Here is a 19,487-nt window from a genome sequence, read left to right as displayed (position 1 = left end):
GCCCTGGTCCGGGAGGATGCCAAATATCGCGGAGCGGCTGGGCCCGTGAGCCATGGCCGCTGAGCCTGCGCGTCCGGAGCCTGTGCTCCACAACGGGAGAGGCCACAACAGTGAGAGGCCCGCGTACTGCCAAAAAAAAAAAAGAACATGGGAGAATGATATGCCATCTAGATTGTGTTCCAAGACTTGGAATCTTTATGTGGATTTATTCCTGGCAAATGATGAGAAAGTGTTCCTCACTGAGTTCAGGACAAGATCCTGAATGCCAGTCATATCATATCTCTTTGTTTCTTTTATTATTCAGTGGACGCCTCAAGGACAAAGTTCAAGTTTTGATACAGTTATGAAACCTAATCTTTATAGTGCAATTACGGACCGTATTTCTGTCTTTCGTCTGCTCTTACAGCTGCCTTCTGGAGACCTCATGTTGCCTCTTCACATTGCAGAGCTATGGGCATTTCTATAGTGCACTCTTGCAGATGATGGTAGATAACACGGTATGTGAGAAATTCCTGATTCATGCAGAGACTCCACATCTCATGACACCATCTTGAATGTGGTTAATGTTTCCCTGAGAGAGCAGGATATACTTAAGAAATCAGGATTGTGCTTCCGTAGGAAACCTACTTCTGGAGGTTCTCTGAGAATCCTCCTTTTGAAGTCCCATATGGGAGTAGCTTGCCAATTGTGTGGAATTCGGAATCTTTTCTTTAGTTGTGAAATGTGAACCCAGTGAGTGACTCCCTGGAGTTTCACTGCTCCACTTGTCAACAGAACCCGAAGGGTCCCTTCCAAAGAGGTTCAAGAGTAGTTATTCTCTGATGTCCCTTCCAATAGATGAAATCTACTAGCTGAATATCACGAAGTAGCTGTTTAAAAGGTATTTTCAGGAAGTGGCCTTAACGAGTTGGTGATTGGGACTGGGTGTAATACATGAGTTCATTGGAATATTTTGCCATGTCTGCATATAGCAGGGCAGAGTCTAGTATTGGAGGTGAAATCCCTAGACACATGGGCCTTCCAGTTAGTAATTCATAGGGGGTAACTGATTTGTCAGTGGACTGCGTGAATGTAAGGGCTAGTGGGAGTACCTTTGGTCAGGGAGCTCAAGAATTTCTGAAAGTATTGCTGATTTTAATTTAAGAATGCCATTGATCCTTCTGACTTTTCCAAAAGATTGTTGGTAACACGGACAGTGTAGTTTTTGAGTCAGGGGAAACACCTTACAGGGTTCTTTTACAATGGTTCCCATGTGACACAGTCACTTGATATAAACATTGGGATAACCCAAGTTGGAAACAAAATCAGTCAGCTTTTTTTTCAAGGACTGTAGCTTTTCAGCAGAGAAATGGTTTAATCCAGCCTGAAAACAGACAATAACTAAAACATAGTCAAATTGCATGGAGGGTAGAAGCTGGATACAATCCATCTGAAGGTGTTCAAATTCTTCTTGGTGGTGCCTGAGCAGGCAGGTCATGCATGCATCCCCCCATCACCGCCTGGGGACTGTCCACTGGGGATCAGGGCTTCGGTAAGAGCCAGCTGTAAACCCCATCCACCCCCTCCCCCCAACCCCCAGCCCCAGTGGCACTCGGCCCTTCTCTTCAAAGGCACGGCTGCCCCTATGCTCCCCTCCCCTCAGGACGATCAGGACTCTAAGACTAGCTCCTCACTCCAAGCCCCTTCCCTAGGCCTACGAGCTATTAAGCATCCTCCTACAGCCCCTGAGGCAGGTCTGCTCCCTCTCCCCATTTCGTACTGGGGGAAACTGAACCTGGGGTGGGGGTTAGAGGGAGAGTCTCTTGTTGCAACCCCCAGCGAGGGGTGGGGATCCAGGAATCAATCCCAAGCTCACAACCCAGTGTCTCAGGGAGTCTGACCCACTGTGTCCCCCTTCGCTCCTGGCCTGTTTCCACCCCAAGAAAGCCCTTCTGGTTCCCTCAGGCTCCTCTGAGTGTCCTTCTCAGCCTCCCCCCTCCCTGGGGTGCCCTCAGACCTTCTCCTTCCTGGATGCTGATGGCCCCTGTAATAGTTTGCTAAGGTTGCCATAGCAAAGTACCGCAGACTGCGAAGCTTAAACAACACATTTTCTCACAAACATGGAGGCTAGAAATCTGAGATCAAGGGGTTGACAGCATCATTTTCTCCTGATGCTGCTCTCCTTGGCTTGTATATGGCCATCTTCCTCCTGTGTCTTTACATTGTCTTCTCTCTCTGTGTGTGTATCCTAACTTCCTCTTTTCTTTCTTTGGCTGCATTGGGTCTTAGTTGTGGCATACGGGACCTTTCGCTGTGGCACGTGGGCTCTTGGTTGTGGCGTGCAGGCTTCTCTAGATGCAGTGCGCGGACTTCTCTCTAGTTGAGGCATGTGGGCTCAGTAGTTGCCCTGAGGCATGTGGGATCTTAGTTCCCCAACCAGGGATTGAAACCGAGTCCCTTGCGTTGGAAGGCAGATTCTTAACCACTGGACAACCAGGGAAGTCCCTAACTTCCTCTTCCTTTAAGGACCACAGTCACGTTGGATTAGGGTCCACCCTAGTGACTTTATTTTACCTTTTTAAAGACCCTATTTCCAAATACAATGACATTCTGGGGTACTGGATGTTAAGACTTCAATATATGGATTTGGGGACATACAATTCAGCCCATAACTGCCTGCACCCTTCTTTTCATAGGGAGCTAACATTGAGGAGCTCTCCTGAAGAGTTCCTCATTTACCAGCCCCCAAATTATCCAGCAGAGGAAAAATTTATTACTTCCACTTCTCAAAGGAGGGAGCTGCAGCTGAGAGAGGATGACTTTGACAAGGGCACACATCTGCCAAGTGGCTGAGTTAGGGAAGATTTAGTGAACACTGCTCTGATTCAACTCACCTACTTCCTTTGTTTTTTCGTTTTTTTAAAGATTTTTAAGTTTTTAAAATTTTTTATTTTTGGTTGCGTTGGGTCTTCGTTGCTGCACGCGGGCTTCCTCTAGTTGGCGGCAAGCGGGGGCTACTCTTCGTTGCAGTGCACGGGCTTCTCGTTGCGGTGGCTTCTCTTTTTGCAGAGCACGGACCCTAGACACGTGGGCTTCAGTAGTTGTGGCATGCGGGCTCAGTAGCTGTGGCTCGCGGGCTCCAGAGCACAGGCTCAGTAGTTGTGGTACACGGGCTTAGTTGCTCCGCGGCATGTGGGATCTTCCTGGACCAGGGCTCAAACCCGTGTCCCTTGCATTGGCAGGCGGATTCTTAACCACTGTGCCACCAGGGAAGCCCTCACCTACTTACCTTGTATCCGCTCCCTGACAGAAACATCTGGGGACTCCAGCCACACCCCCAGATACCTCTCCTGTGAGATCATCTGCTGAGCACTGAACCATCACACCCCGACATTTCAACCTGAGGAACCCGGCCCCTTCCCCATGGGCATGCAGTGCCTTCCCTGCAAACTCACTTCTCTCCTGTGAATAGTATTCTCATGGACAGCAGCACCATCACCCTGGTATCCCTAACAGGGTCATCAATGTCACCCCACACACATCACTGGCCCTCACCTGACACTAATATTGTAAATCAACTATAGTTCAAAAATATATATATGAAAAATTTTCACTTCCTAATCATTTCACATTTCATTATTTTCTATATTCTTGAGGTTATGTGTGGCTACTGAATTAGTATGGTGGAAATAGACTACATTTGTGTGCTACTGACAACTTTTTCCAACTCCATGGTCAGTGAGTTCATATTGACAGTTTTAAATTGGCCACTGATGGGAATATATACATCAGAGAAACTGGCAACACTACAAAGTATGGCTTGATTTATTGGGGTTTTTTGTTTTTTGCTTTTTGTTTTTTTTGCTGTGAAGTTTGCAGGATCTCAATTCCCCTACCAGGGATTGAATCTGGGCCACGATGGTGAAAGTGCGGAGTTCTAACAACTGGACTGCCAGGGAACTCTCCTTTATTTATTGTATTGTTGAATATTTAGACTTAAAGTAATGGAAAATATATTAAAAATGCAGATTAAACTTAAAATTAGCTCTAAGTTATATGTGGTCATTGCAATGTACCAAAGAAAATAAATAAATAAGGTAGGGTAGATATCTTCCAATATTCCAGAATAGTAAATACAATTATTCCTTAGTTAAGAAGTCACATCATTGAAGAATGAAGTTGCAACATGTCTTTATTGTTTCACTATCTTCTAATTGGTTAATGAAAAGAAAAATAGCCAAAATTCATTTTTAAAAAACAGGCAAAGGATATGAACTTTCTTACCAGACATACAGGTGGCAAATTAACAAATGAAAAATGCTCAACATCATGAAACATCAGGGAAGTGGAACTAAAACTACAGTGAAATACTGTTACACACATTTATTAAAAGGGTCAAAATTGAACTTTGGCACAGTGGTTAAGAATCCACCTGCCAATGCAGGGGAAACAGGTTTGAGTCCTGGTCCAGGAAGATCCCACATGCCGCGGAGCAACTAAGCCCGTGTGCCACAACTACTGAACCTGCACTCTAAAGCCCGCAAGCCACAACTACTGAGCCCGTGTGCCACAACTACTGAAGCCCGCACGCCTAGAGCTCCTGCTCTGCAACGAGAAGCCACTGCAATGAGAAGCCCGTGCACTGCAACAAAGAGTAGCTCTAGCTCACTGCAACTAAAGAAAGCCCGTGTGCAGCTACGAAGACCCAATGCAGCCAAAAATAAATTAATTAATTAACTTTTTTTTAAAAAGCTTAAAAAAAAAAAGGGTCAAGGGGCTTCCTTGGTGGCACAGTGGTTAAGAATCCACCTATCAATACAGGGGACACAGGTTCGATCCCTGGTCCGGGAAGATCCCACATGCCGTGGAGCAACTAAGGCCGTGCCCCACAACACTAAGCCTGTGCTCTAGAGCCCGCAAGCGACAACTACTGAGCCTGTGTGCCTAGAGCCGGCTCTGCAAGAGAAGCCACGGCAATGAGAAGCCCGCACGATGAAGAGTAGTCCCGCAACTATAGAAAGCTTGTGCACAGCATTGAAGACCCAACACATACAAAAAAAAAAAAAGTCAAAATTTAAAAAGTCCCGCCATACACACCATTGGCAAAGATACGAAATAACTAGAAGTCTCTCACTGTTGGCAGGAATACAAAAGGGAACAATTGTGCTAGGTCACAGTTTGATTCTTCTTGAAAAGTTATACATTTATCTAACCTGTAAACTAACGCGCTCTGAGGTATTAGCACAAGAGAAATGAAATATATCAGTATTGAAGAATTGTACTAAAATGTCTATAGCAATTTTGTTTGATATAGCCAAAAACTGGAAACAATTCAGATATCCAAAAAACAGATGAAGGAATAAACAAATTGTGATATATCCCAGTATATAGTGATATACTCCTCAACAACATAAAAGGAATGAACTACCCACATAAGAACCACTGCTGAATCTCAAAATAAATACACTGCCTGAGGAGGACACCCGGGGGAAAAAAGACTAAATATTTTATAATTCCATTCATATAAAGTTATAGAAAACACAAAATATTTTATTATAGAGTAAATCAATGCTTGCCTGGAAGGCCAGGGAGGGCAGAGAGAAAGAGATTATTAAAGGGCATGAGGTAAATACTGGGTAATGCATAGCTTAATTATCATGATTGTTTGATGGTCTCATGGGTTTATATGAATGTCAAAACTTATCAAATGGTACAGTATAAATATGGACAATTTATTATTATTTTTTTTTTGTGGCTATTTTGAGTCTTTGTTGCTGCACATGGGCTTTCTCTAGTTGCCGTGAGTGGGGGCTACTCTTTGTTGCAGTGCACAGGCTCCTCATTGCAGTGGCTTCTCTTGTTGAAGAGCACGGGCTCTAGGTGTGAGGGCTTCAGTAGTTGTGGCACGTGGGCTCAGTAGTTGTGGCTCCCGGGCTCTAGAGTGCAGGCTCAGTAGTTGTGGCGCACGCGCTTAGCTGCTCCGTGGCATGTGGGATGTTCCCAGACCAGGCTCGAACCTGTTTCCCCTGCGTTGGCAGGTGGATTTTTAACCACTGCACCACCAGGTAAGTCCCAATTTATTGTTTATTAACTGTACCTAAAAAGCGTTAAGAAACAAAAAAATTCTTACTGTTTTAGAAAAATAAAGTTTAGCAAACCTATGTTAACACCACCATATCCCTTGTAATGCCCTGGGATTGGTGCCTAGCCTCAGTAGTAGCAAATATTGGTGAGCAATGAAGACCATTTACAACTGAGTCAGTAGGAATGCAGGCTGGGTCACAAAGGCCACATCATCGGACTAAGAGATCTTCCGTCATTCCCTCCCTGTTTCCCTGTCTGTGCAGCAATGGCCTTAAGGTGAACAGCCCAGAGAAGCTGGGCTGTTTATAGGAATCCATAAAACCATTAGATTACTTTCTGAGAAGGCCCTCAGCTATACAAGATACACAGTTCTGAAGGTCCTGAGAATTTCTGCAGTTTCTCATCCTTCAAAACCATGGTGCCTGGAACACTGTGGATACCCTTTTAAAAGAGGCATATTCCAGCCAGTTTGCTGCAGTCTTCTGTGATCTCTACTAATCAGCTGTTCCTGTAACTATTATCATTCCCCCTATAATCTTTCAACCAGGGATACTACCACACATACAGAATTCTGGATGTTAGGGCACATGGCTCCACTGCAGGATCTAGGGAACAGACTTCCCTCACTAGTGCTGAGCAGGATGCAATATCTCCTGTGAATAAGAGAACAATTTCATGTTGTTCCCAGAAGTACTGGAGGTTGTCACAACTGCTCCCTCCTCAGGATAAGCTCTGTCACCACAAAAAATACTAGCATTCAGCCTCCAAATTAGGACCAAGCAAGCAAACCAGGCCCAGACCTGCAGGAGCACTGCCACCATTCCATCCACCCGTGAGGCATATGAGGGTCAGGATCCCACAAAATCTGTTTCTTTTATTCTGGCAGAACCCAGTTGTTCTCAAACTACCCCTTAAAGGGAACAGAACCCTTGAGATTAAAAGTGACGGAAACCTTAATGCCTTTGTTATAGCAGAAAACCAGAACAATGTAGGCAGGCTGTTCCTGGGTCAGTGACTTGGAGGCTGGAAATTCCATCACAAGAGTCATGTGAGACCAACAAAATCCCCAGAAAAGGTAGTCCATCTTTACAAGTCACCAGCAGAACTCAGATGGAGTCCTCTTGGTCACAACTGGGTCAAGCCCCTGCTCTAAATAATCAGAGAGAAAGGAGAGTACTCCAGCTTCTCATGAAGTCCCTGAGAGAATGAGAAGACACTGAGGTTTCCTGCCCCAAACACACTGGGTTGGGTACATGATGTACAATCTGGGCACCTGCCAGGTGGTGGAGGTGAATGGCTTCTGCCTTAGATCTGACAGGACAGTAATCTGACAAGAATTCCAGTAATCTGGAAGGTTAAAACATGAAGTGCGCCTTCCACATATCTGACATTTATGTTGATGTTTGGATGTATGAGGTTCACTTCAGGCAGATGGCACCCTCAAAAGGCACCTCCTTGAGTGTTTTTATACTGAAGGAGGACATATGACGTTTCTGCATGTCTAAGTTGCTTTTCCTGTGTGAATTTTGTGGTAATCAAGAAGGTAAGGCCTTTGGCTTATGGCTTCCTCACATTTAACACACCCATAAGGCCCAATCCTGTATGAACTCTGGTGTTGAGTGAGGTTGGAGCTGTGGCTAAAGACGTTCCCACATTGGTCACACTTATAAGGTCTTTCTCCTGTGTGAACTCTCTGATGGTCACTGAAGTTGGAGTTTCAAATATGTGGGGTTTTTAACACCAAGCAATTCTCTGCACATGCCAACTGGGTGTCCTACAATTTAATTCAGTTCTGAAACTAGGTGCTCAGACTTAGCACAGACCCCACAGCTTAAGGGCTCCATCCTACAAGACTGCCCAATCCAAGGTGGATCCCTAGGTTACCCACACTTCTGTCCAAATTGACTACAAATCAGGGGGTTCCCATGACCACCCTACCTCGGTTTTGATAATCTGCTAGAATAGCTCACGGAGCGCCAAGGAAACACTTTTACTTACTAATCTGTTTATTACAAAGGCTATTTCAAAGCATACAAATGAACAGGCCAGACAATGAAGTACAGAAGACAATGTCTAGGAAGGTCCCAAAGCAGAAGCTTCTGCCCTGAGAAGCTTGGTATGCGCACCCTCCTAGCCCATTGATGCATTCTTGCTTACCAACCAGGAAGTTCTCTTAACCCCATCCTTTAGGGGTTTAATGGAGGCTTTGTTATCTAGTCATGATTGATTAAATCACTGACCATTGGAGTTTAACTGAAACTCCAGGTTCTCTTCCAGGAGGTGGGGGGAGAGAGGGCTGACAGTTCCAAACTCTAATCACAAAATTGGTTCCTCTAGCAACCAGTCACCAACCAGAGCTTTCTAGGGGCCTTTGAAGGGGTCTCCTCTTTATCATGCTCCAATATGAGAGGCTTGAAATGTTCTCTTCAAAATATCATCAGGTTATTTTTATCCGCCCAGAGTTTGTGAAACATAACTCCAGGCCACTCAATGTGATGATCTCACACTTAGTTTTGAACCACTGGTCATAAGAAACAAAAACAGCATGAAAAGCTTCTCCAATTACAGGACAAATTCCACTTCACTCTGTTATCAAAGCTACAACATATAGTAAATCCCACACAGTAGATTGTCCCAGGCCCCTTACATGTTTGTGACTAAATCAGTAATCTGAGGTGGGCAGGAACATTAAGGGCATCATGCCTCACAGCAAGTTCTTACAAAAGGATTGCTCCAAGATACATAGTTTTGTTTTGTTTTAATAGTATAAATGCTCTTACATATGGAATCTCATCTCTTTTCCCTGCTTTTTTTTTTTAATAAATTTTTTAATTTATTTACTTTTGGCTGCATTGGGTCTTCGTTGCTGCGCTCATGCTTTCTATAGTTGCAGCGAGTGGGGGCTACTCTTCCTTGCAGTGAGCAGGCTTCTCATTGTGGTGGCTTCTTGTTGTGGAGCATGGGCTCTGGGTGCACGGGCTTCAGCAGTTGTGGCATGCGGGTTCATTAGTTGTGGCTCGCAGGCTCTAGAGCACAGCAGGCTCAGTAGTTGTGGCACACGGGCTTAGTTGCTCCGCGACATGTCAGATCATCCCAGACCAGGGCTCGAACCCGTGTCCCCTGCATTGGCAGGTGGATTCTTAACCACTGCGCCACCAGGGAAGTCCTCCAAGATACACAGTTAAGTGAGAAAAGCAAAGTGCACATCTTTATATGAAATATGACTTTATTTTTACTAAGAAAAGCAGCTTGTATAGGACTATATTTTAACATATAGATAACACACAGACAGATAGCAATCCATGTGCAGAAGCAATCCTAAACTGATCCTATACTGCAAGCTTTGTTTTTCCTCCAAGAGGTTTAATTATCTGACACTTATGACATTCTATTTTATAATTGTATATGGTGTAGGACATCTTCATAAACACTACAAAACATTTTATACTTTTCTTTTTTTAGGAATCAAATACGTACTGATCCAGTTTTTTTTTCCAACTTCAGCTAAAAAATCCTACGTATTTAGACAGAGCACCTGTAAATTGCAAGAAATGCAGGTATATGTCTTTGCAGAATACACAGCAGAATGATACATATTTCTTGAGCATGTATCATTATCACTTGGAAGCTTGTTAAAACACAAATTCTTTGGCCTGGCCCACAGAGTGCCTCATTCAGGTCTGGGTTCAGAATTGAGCATGTGCATTTTTTTTCTCTTTTTTTTGTGGTACGCGGGTCTCTCACTGTTGTGGCCTCTCCCGTTGCGGAGCACAGGCTCCGGACGTGCAGGCCCAGCGGCCACGGCTCACGAGTCCAGCTGCTCCGCGATATTTGGCATCCTCCCGGACCAGGGCACGAACCCGTGTCCCCTGCATCGGCAGGCGGACTCTCAACCACTGCGCCACCAGGGAAGCCCCATGTGCATTTTTAATGAGTCCCCTGGTGACACTGATGGTGAAGGTCCTGGGATCAAACTCTGAAAATCAGGGTTCTAGGAAAGGTGAGCATGCCTGGTTTCAGGTCCCAGTTCAACATAGTGGAAATTTTCAAGCTCTGAGAGGCAGAGCCAAGACTTTCTACCCACATGCCCTGAGTGTCTCTGCAGTGAGCAAAGGAGAGGAATGGCCAGCTGGGCTGGTGTCCTGCACTCTGCACTGCTGAGGAGACCTGTGAAGCCTCCACCCACTGAACAACCTGGTCACCTACTTCTTCTCCCCAAAATTTATTGCAGAAGTACCCAGCGGGCTCATCTCTTACGTCCTTCAAGTGTTTTCTCAAAGGCCCTCTTATTAAAAAGATTTCCCTTTCTGTGCTGTGTAATATTATACTCCATACTGTACTTCTCAGGATACTCACCTTGCCGCCTTCTCCCAATTTGTCTGCCACATTATAACATATTATACAATTAGTCTTTTCTGTTTCTGGTCTTTCTTCCTTGAGTACAATGTAATTCCTATGAATTCAGGGTTTTTTGTCTCTGTTATGACCCAATGTCTCCCATGTACCTACAGTAAATACCTAAAACCAACTGTTTGCTCATTGATCATTAGTGAGACCAGGGACTAAATATGACATCTCAGCTTCCCTGTATATTTTTACAACTCAGGTTATTCTGAATGTCTCCTTTAACTCTCTCCTTCCATGCTGGTATTGCTCAAAAATTTCAAGAATAAAAGAGTCAGGACTTCCCTGGTGGCGCAGTGGTTAAGAATCTACCTGCCAGTGCAGGGGACACAGGTTTGATCCCTGGTCCGGGAACACCCGACATGCCGTGGAGCAACTAAGCCCGTGCGCCACAACTACTGAGCCTGCATGCTGCAACTACTGAAGCCCATGCTCCTAGAGCCCGTGCTCCGAAACAAAGAGAAGCCACTGCAATGACAAGCTCACACACTGCAACGAAGATTAGCCCCCGCTCACTGCAACTAGAGAAAGCCCACGCACAGCAACGAAGACCTAACACAGACAAAAAATTAATTAATTTTTAAAAAAGAATAATGGTAGTATTTAAAAAAAGAATGAAGAAGAGTCACATTTTGGAGATAAAACCTTCAGAGTGACCATTCTAGTCATGTAGTCATAGGCTCAGCTTAATTCTATGTCTTCTCAGACATCACATCTAAAACTCTGAGGCCTGACCTTTTTCCATCATCCACTGATGTTTCACCAAAACTATTTCTGCTACTACTTTGAATCACTACATAGACATTATGAATGGCTATTTGTAATTTGCATTTTACAACTATTTTTCTGAGATAACATCAGTTCTTCATGCAAACAGTCCCTGCATCAGAAAAGAAATGATAATCATTTCCCAGCAATGAAATTGTAAATTTAAGATACTCCCAGTATCTCCAGGGCAAGAGTGACCTTTGTATACATCCTCCAACTGTGAACACTGCAGCCATTGTACAGTAAAAGTAGCATGTTTCTCATTGTCCTCTTTTTGAGATTGATGGTAGATTCCTAAAAGGAACTGAATATATGTCAGCATATCAAGTAAGAGATATTAAATGGTTAAAAGTGTTGTTCAATGTATTAGACAGAATAATTGACTCTAAAGGCAGGAGAGATGTTTTCTTTGGAAACCACAGACTGATCTGTTAAAGAAAAATTACTCAGACGCTTGTAAAAAAGTTGGGATTTGTAGCCAAGGAGGAAGGGGGGTGGTGTCAGTGGATAAAAAATTACTAAGAGAGCAGGGAAATTCTTCCTAAACTGACCTAAACAATTCTTCCAGAAGGTGTAGGTCAGTGTGATCAGTTATTACCTGTGTGATGGTGAGGGATGAGGAAATTTCATCAGATATCAGTGGCTATCAGACATTTAGGATGGGAAATTCTTGCCAAACCCACTTAGCAGAATTCTTGCTTTTGAGGACAAGGCCCAAAGACTGGGTCTAATAAAATAAAAAATAAAATAAAATAAATAAAGAGAAAAAGCTTAGAGGGGCTTGACTAAAATTTAGTCAAGGAGAGACTCTGTTAGATCTATTTTTGTACTCCTGATTGAGGGTGGCCCAATATCCTTCCTCTGTCTTCCTTGACAGAACACGATCTGGAGTATTTTCTCTCTTGCCCCTGACCAAATGTACATAGACTGGAAAACTAACTTTATGCTTTGGAGTGCATGAATTTGAATTGAAATAAGATAATGTTTATTAGCTTCCGCTGACAAACACATTTTGTGTCTGATTCTATAAAAATATGTTCGTTTGGTTTTGTAGCCTTTGGGGCATCTGGAAATGTTTGAATCTCTCGGCTTGCGGGATTTTAGTTTCCCCACCAGGGATTGAACCCATGCCCTCAGCAGTGAAAGCCAGAGTCCTAACCACTGGACCTCCAGGGAATTCCCTGAAATAGTATTTTTAGCTTCTGGGAGCATGCCAATCTTCACCGAGTACGAAACTATAAGTCTCCAAACACTTGGGTGATCAGCTGCAGAGAGCATTTGGCAAACATAGGATCACGATACCTTTAAAGGTCGGGTGAAACTCACCTGGATATATCTTTTCCCAACTCCCCTCCTGGCAAAGCTAGTCCTTTCCAGCAGGAAGCCCAGTCTCCTCAGTGTGTGGATCTGTTGGGACTACATTACCCAGAATGCTCAGTATCGAGCGGCAGGAACGCTACCCAATGAACGCTTAGAGACAGGAGGCCGCATGATGTCAGGGCGGAACTTCTGGCTTCCTTTTCACAGCGGCCATGTTAGCTACTCTTGGTTTTGTTTGACCAGTGTGAGATTTGGGAATTGTGGGTCCATCTCGAGGTGACGGAATTGAGAAGGTCCGAGAGGAGGGGCTGTCTCCGCGGCATAGAGGCGGGTCTGAAGTTCGGCGACGCCGCACGGGGGCCCCGCGCCAGGCCCAGGAGAGGGTCCGGCGTCCCTGCGTCCCGCCTCTCCCGGCCCCGCTCCGCCCAGAGTCTGATGGCGGCGGCGGCGCTGAGGAACCTGCCTCAGGTAAACGCTCGTCCTCCGGCCCTCACCGCCCTCACCGCGCCAGACTAAAGCCCCGAGTGCGGGGCGCTTGCTCACGTGCCTGCAGCCCAGGCCGCGGTGTCCGGGATGGTGGTGGGGCGTGGGCAAGGGTGACAGGCGGAAGGACACCTGTTAAAAGGAGAACCGATCACTGAGGAACAGAGGTTGAATAGCTACCCTGAGTCCCAGTCTTCAGGGTCAGGCAGGGGTATAGGGAGGTCTGAGCCCATCGAACCCCGCCATAGACTCATTCCTCAAGACTTGGCTTTTTCCACGTTTCCCACGGCTGCAGAGGCGTATTTTGGAAACAACACAGCCAAGTGGAGGGTGCCCCATTCCCTCACTGTCCCTGACCTCCACCGACATGTTCTCTGGATTGTGGTTTCTTGCGACTCGTAAGTGCCGTGCCCCCAGTTTGGGGTCTGGAAGCCCTGGAGAAACCCTAAGGCCAGGGTTATGTGAAGGTGTTTCCGTTTCTGGCAACCATTGTAAACAGGTGTGAAAAGTTATCCTAGAAACTGGTAGCACATGTTTGAGGTAAAACTTAACTGGGAATTTCCAGGAAAGGAAAAGTCCCTTTTCTTTCAGGTGGGAATAAAGATCAGGGGACAGTAATTAGGACTGGAATGACTGCTGAGAAGTTGGTGATTGATGGGAGGTTTCAATCAGAGGGGGGAGGTAGTATTACCAACGTCTTAACTGGCTACATCTGGCTGTTGCATGAAGTATATAGACTGTGGGTTAGAGGAAGGAGTAAGGAAGATGGGTATGGAGGCTACTGCCATAATCCAGGTGAGGGTCAGTGGACCAGAGTCATGGTTTAGGAGGTATGATTGGATTCTGGATGTGTGTTTTTAAAAGTGACAACTATATTTTCTGATGTGAACCATAAGGGAGTAAAACAGGACTCAGGGATATTCCTAGGGTTGTTTTTTTGTTTGTTTGTTTTGTTTTTTTAGCAGGTGTGGGAATAGAAGCTCTATCAACAGAGATGAGGAAGTTGGTAGTAGGAGTAATATTCCCCAGAGATATCAGGAGCTTCTGAGATGTTTCCTAGAGCATTAAGTGGAGGCATTAAGTGAGCAGCTAAATACACAGGTCTGGAAGTCTGGGGTGTGGGACAGTGAGGTGGTGACTACCATAGTCATGGGCTGTGGGATCCAGTCTCAAGGGTTATGCGTACTTGAAGAGGGAGTATGCTTGATGACCCCAGGGCCCTGGTATTGAGACTTTTGTGACCTTGGCCACACCAGTGGAATAGCCTGGCATGAGTGTGTGGATCCATCTATGCCAGGTCCACAGCTTAGATACCTACTTGCCAACGCACCTCTTGTTGATGGCTGGTTCCAGTGATCAGTGGGACCGTTTGAAGACAGTGACACCAATGGTTGCCAGGGCCTGGTTTCTCCTCTGAGTTGGAGAGCTTGGGAGGAGAGTGGGCATGGGGCATGGATTGTTGTCCCTGAGAAAGGGGCTGTTTGTGGTTTCATCTGTCTCCATCTTGCCAGGGCAGTGTGACCTTTGAGGATGTGGCCGTGTACTTCTCCTGGGAGGAATGGGATCTCCTTGATGATGCTCAGAGATGCCTGTACCACAACGTGATGCTGGAGAACTTGGCACTTATAACTTCCTTGGGTAAGGCTGTCAAACCTGCCTCTGTGCCTTGAACTAGTCTCTGCCCTTCCTTTTTTCCCCAGGAGCAGTCTGTCCTCACATCAGGACCATGGGCACTGCTTCCTTCCTTAGTTCCCTGGGTTGGTGCTGTGGTTCATTGGGCTGAGGTTTGTGCACTTCCCTCTCCTTCCTTTAGCATGCCCAACATCATCTTCCCTGTTGACTTAACAGTTCTTTTTTTATTATTATTCTTTTTAAAAAATTCTTTATTTTCCATTATGGTTATCATAGGATATCGAATCCCTTGCTTCTTGTATCATTAAGGTGCCATGTATTTGATCAGTGAGGGAGCGGGATTGGGTTGGAGAGCCCACAGAGGTTCACAGTATGTATATGAATCAAGCAAGATGACTCAGAGGGAGCCTGGTCCTGCATAGAGGGCATGATGACAATGCCGTATTCAAATCATGCCAGAAACTTACTGTGTTTGACCAGAATTTTGATGCCAGTGGCCACACTTCATTTCTGTCTTCCTTCCCCTTTCTTGACACTTGGCCAATTCGTCATTTCTATTGTCACTGCTACTATTAATTTCCAACCTGAGGTTAACCTCACATCTCTGGACTCCTCTCTCACCCGTTTTTCTCACTACTCCAACTGCAGTGGCCCCTATGTATTCTTTTTTTTTTTAACTTTAAAAAATTTATTTATTTATTTATTTTTGGCTGTGTCAGGTCTTCATTGTGGCGCACGGGCTTCTCTCTAGTTGCGGCGGCACATGGGTTTCTCTCTAGTTGTGACGTGTGGGTTTCCTCTCTCTCATTGAGGCGCGTAAGCTCAGTAGTTGTGGCGTGTGAGCTTTGTTGCTCCGTGGCATGTGGTATCTTAGTTCCCCGACCAGGAATAGAACCTGGGTCCCCTGCATTGAAAGGCAATTCTTTACCACTGGACCACCAGGGAAGTCCCCCTATGTATTGTTTCATGAGGTGTGCACACATTCTTAAACAGTCCTTAAAGACTAGCTGCCCTACTATAGTCGTATTTTCTTGGGTCTTGGCACAACCCTTTTATACAGTGTTCATGTGTCCCCAGCAGACAGGTTCCTTTTCAAAGTTCTTTGTAGAAGAAGGAATTGCAGACCCTGTCTCTTCTTTTTGTGTCCACCACAAGGTTGTGTCCTTCACCTCATGAGACCTCTCCCATTCTGTGATCTTTATAGCTCAGTAGTGCTAAGCAGCCCCATCCTCAACTGGAACCAACTCCTTGCTCCTGCAAACAATCCCATGGACAGGTTCCTAGGTTTGTTATACACACTTTTGTAGTAGCTGTCCCCTCCGACCAAAGTCAATGTGCACTTCACCAGCATTACTTGTTTTCAGGTTGTTGGCATGGAGCAGAGGATGAAGAGGCACCTCCTGAACACAGCATTTCTGTAAATAGAATGTCACAGGTCAGTACTCCCAAGGCAGATGTGTCCACCCAAAAGGCCCATTTTTGTGAGATATGCGGCCCGGACTTGGGAGACATTTTGCACTTGACTGAGCACCAGAGGCAGAAACTGTATGATATTGGGGCATGGGAGCAGCAGTTGTATTTCAGTGCAAAACTTCAGCACCAAAAGCAGAACATTGGCGAGAAATGCTTCAGAAGCAACATGGACAGAGCCTCATTTATGAAAGACTGCAAATGTTTTGTGTCAGGGAAGTCCCTTTCCCATGGGGAGTCCACATACACCAGGGAGAAGTCAAACAGGGGAACTGAGTGTGGAGCTGCCTTTCACAGGGGGAAAACTCATTATAACTCTGGAGAATGTACTGAAGACTTTAGTTGCAAACACATGCTTTTTCAGCACCAAAGAGTCCCCACTAGAGAAAAATGCTACATGTGCAGCGAATGTGGGAAATCTTTTAGCAAAAGCTACAGCCTCAATGACCATTGGAGAGTTCATACTGGGGAAAAGCCTTATGAGTGTGGGGAATGTGGGAAAACCTTTAGGCAAAGCTCTAGCCTCATTCAACACCGGAGAGTTCACACTGGAGCGAGGCCTCATGAGTGTGACGAATGTGGAAAATTATTTAGCAACAAATCCAACCTCATTAAACATCGGAGAATTCATACTGGGGAAAGGCCATATGAGTGTAGTGAATGTGGGAAATCCTTTAGTGAAAGCTCTGCACTCCTTCAACATCGGAGTGTTCACACTGGAGAAAGGCCTTATGAGTGCAGTGAGTGTGGGAAATTCTTTACCTACCACTCCAGTCTTATAAAACACCAGAGAGTTCACTCTGGATCAAGGCCCTATGAGTGCAGTGAATGCGGAAAATCCTTTACTCAAAACTCTAGCCTCATTGAACACCGTAGAGTTCATAGTGGAGAAAGGCCTTATAAGTGCAGCGAATGTGGGAAATCTTTTAGCCAAAGCTCTGCACTTCTGCAACATCGGAGAGTTCACACTGGAGAAAGGCCTTATGAGTGCAGCGAATGTGGGAAATTCTTTACTTACAGCTCCAGTCTCTTGAAACACCAGAGAGTTCACACTGGATCAAGGCCTTATGAGTGTAGTGAATGTGGGAAATCCTTTACTCAAAACTCCAGCCTCATTAAACACAGGAGAATTCACACTGGAGAAAAGCCTTATGAGTGCAGCGAATGTGGGAAATCTTTTAGCCATAGCTCCAGCCTCATTAAACACCGAAGAGTTCACACTGGTTAAAGGCCTGATGAGTGCAGTGAATGTGGGAAATCTTTTACCCATAGGTCCAACTTCAGTGACCACTAGAGTGTTCATATTGGAGAAAGGCTTTAGGTTTATTTGAATGTGGGAAATTCATCTCCAGACTCCTAAAACACCATAGTGTCACATTGGAGCAAAGCCTTATGAGTATGGCAGATGGGGAAAATCCTTTGGCCAAAGTCTAGCCTCAGTACACTCCAGAGAATTCACAGTGGAGAAAGGCCTTATAACTTATAAATTCAGTGAGTGTGAGAAAGCTTTCCGCTGAAGAACATACCTCATGGGATACCACAGATTTCAAATGGGAGAACTACCTTCAATATGCAGGTATACATGATTTCTTTGTTCAGTGCAACAACACAGGAGGAGATCCCTTATGAAGATGCCATTTGCCTGTATTGAACCAGATACATCCAAACATCCACTTAAATTCCAGGTATGTGGGAGCTGCATTGCACTTTTTAACCTGTCCAGGGCCCTTGCCAGATTTATGTCACTGCCAGTTCTGTAGTAGAAGTCATTTCACCTCTAACCACCTGGCAGATGCCCATAGTGTGCAACATTCACCCAACCTAGTGTGTTCAGGGAAGGAAACCCCAGTGCTCTCCCACTTGTGGGATGATTCATGAGTAGCTTGAACACTTAGTCTTTCCCAGTTTTTTTTCCTCCCTTATGAGTTAAATCATGGGCCTTACCCAGTTTTGGCCTAGAGGACTCCGTTGGTGATTAAAAGATGGACTACATTTTTCAGTAATATTATTGATCTCATGAGACTCTAGTGATGGGATTTTCCTCCCTCCAAGTCACTAGCCTGGGGAACAGTCTGCCTCCCATTGCTCTTGTTTGTATAATAATAAAGGTCTTATTGTTTAAGACACCATTAATCTTAGGGGTTCTGTTCACTGTATGGGGTGGTTTGTTGTAAACTGGGTTTGTTGGCTTGAGATGAACTGCTCTGGTCAGGATCCCAAACTGTGTGCCTCGGCAGGGACAGTATGACGACAGAATATGCCTCTCCAGTTTTGGCCTAGGTTGCATTGCTGCTCAAAACCTTCAAGGAAAGACTGCAGGGCTTTGTGGTGTTAATTTTCAGACGGCATACCATGATGTTTTGTAGGTTCAGAGTTCAAACTGAGGAGGGGGCTGTTTCTGGTTGCTGTGACAACCTTTAGTGCTTTTGAGAGCAACATAAACTTATTCTCTTGTTCACAGGCGACATTTCATCGTGCTCAGCACTGTTGAGGGAAATCTGTTCCCCAGGTCCAGCAGCAGAGCTATGTGCCCTGATGTCCTGAATTCTGTAGGGTAACATCAATGATTTTAAGATTAAAGGGGCCAGGGAAGTGATAATTGTTACAGAAACACTGGATTAATAGAGAGTGGAGGAGACTACAACATAATGGTTAGAATGTGCCTCTTTTAAAAGGTCACTCATGACGTTTAGTCACTATGGTTGTGAAGGATGAGCAGGTACAGAAATTCTCAGGACGTCCAGAACTGTATATCCTGTGTAGCTGAAGGCCTTGTCAGAGAAAATAATCAAAACGTTTTGTGGGGCTTCCCTGGTGGCGCAGTGGTTGGGAGTCCGCCTGCTGATGCAGGAGACGCAGGTTCGTGTCCCGGTCCAGGAGGATCCCACATGCTGCGGAGTGGCTGGGCCCGTGAGCCATGGCCGCTGGGCCTGTGTGTCCAGAGCCTGTGCTCCGCAACAGGAGAGGCCACAGCGGTGAGAGGCCCGCGTAAAAAAAAAAAAAAAAAAAAAAACGTTTTGTGGATTCCTGTGGCTTCTCTGGGCTGTTCATCTAAGGCCATTGCTGTGCAAACAGGAAAACAAGGATAGAGAGAAGAAAGATTCTTAGTCTAGTGATATGGTATTTTTGACCCATCCAGTATCCCTGTTGAATGAAGTGGAAATAGTCTTTGTTTCCACTTCAAAAATTTCCCACTTATTTTTGCTGCCCCTGAGGCAAGTGCTGAACCTGCCCATTGAGTCAGTATGGTTGCCAAAACTGATTTTCTAGAGTAGGAAATCCAGAATTTTAAGTTGAATCATATTTTTAAAGTTTTAATAAGGTATAAATTATATGCAGTAAATATC

The 19,487-nt window shown here is 45.2% G+C and overlaps 1 protein-coding gene across 1 annotated transcript in view; it reads left to right on the top strand.

Annotated features, from left to right (window-relative positions):
- The window catches only part of LOC112397999 (zinc finger protein 551-like), a 39,460-nt gene extending 20,449 nt beyond the window's left edge, over positions 1–19,011 (top strand). The window contains 1 exon segment of the mRNA XM_024742364.1: positions 16,599–19,011. Coding sequence (XP_024598132.1) covers positions 16,599–17,434 — 836 coding nt within the window. The 3' untranslated portion in view covers positions 17,435–19,011.
- The last annotated feature ends 476 nt before the right edge of the window (positions 19,012–19,487 follow it).

The sequence above is a fragment of the Neophocaena asiaeorientalis genome, unplaced genomic scaffold (genome assembly GCF_003031525.2).
Source record: "Neophocaena asiaeorientalis asiaeorientalis breed wild unplaced genomic scaffold, Neophocaena_asiaeorientalis_V1.1 scaffold582, whole genome shotgun sequence".
Lineage (NCBI taxonomy): Eukaryota > Metazoa > Chordata > Mammalia > Artiodactyla > Phocoenidae > Neophocaena > Neophocaena asiaeorientalis.
The sequence above is the reverse complement of the archived record's forward strand: the minus strand, read 5'-3'. Positions and strand labels throughout refer to the sequence as shown.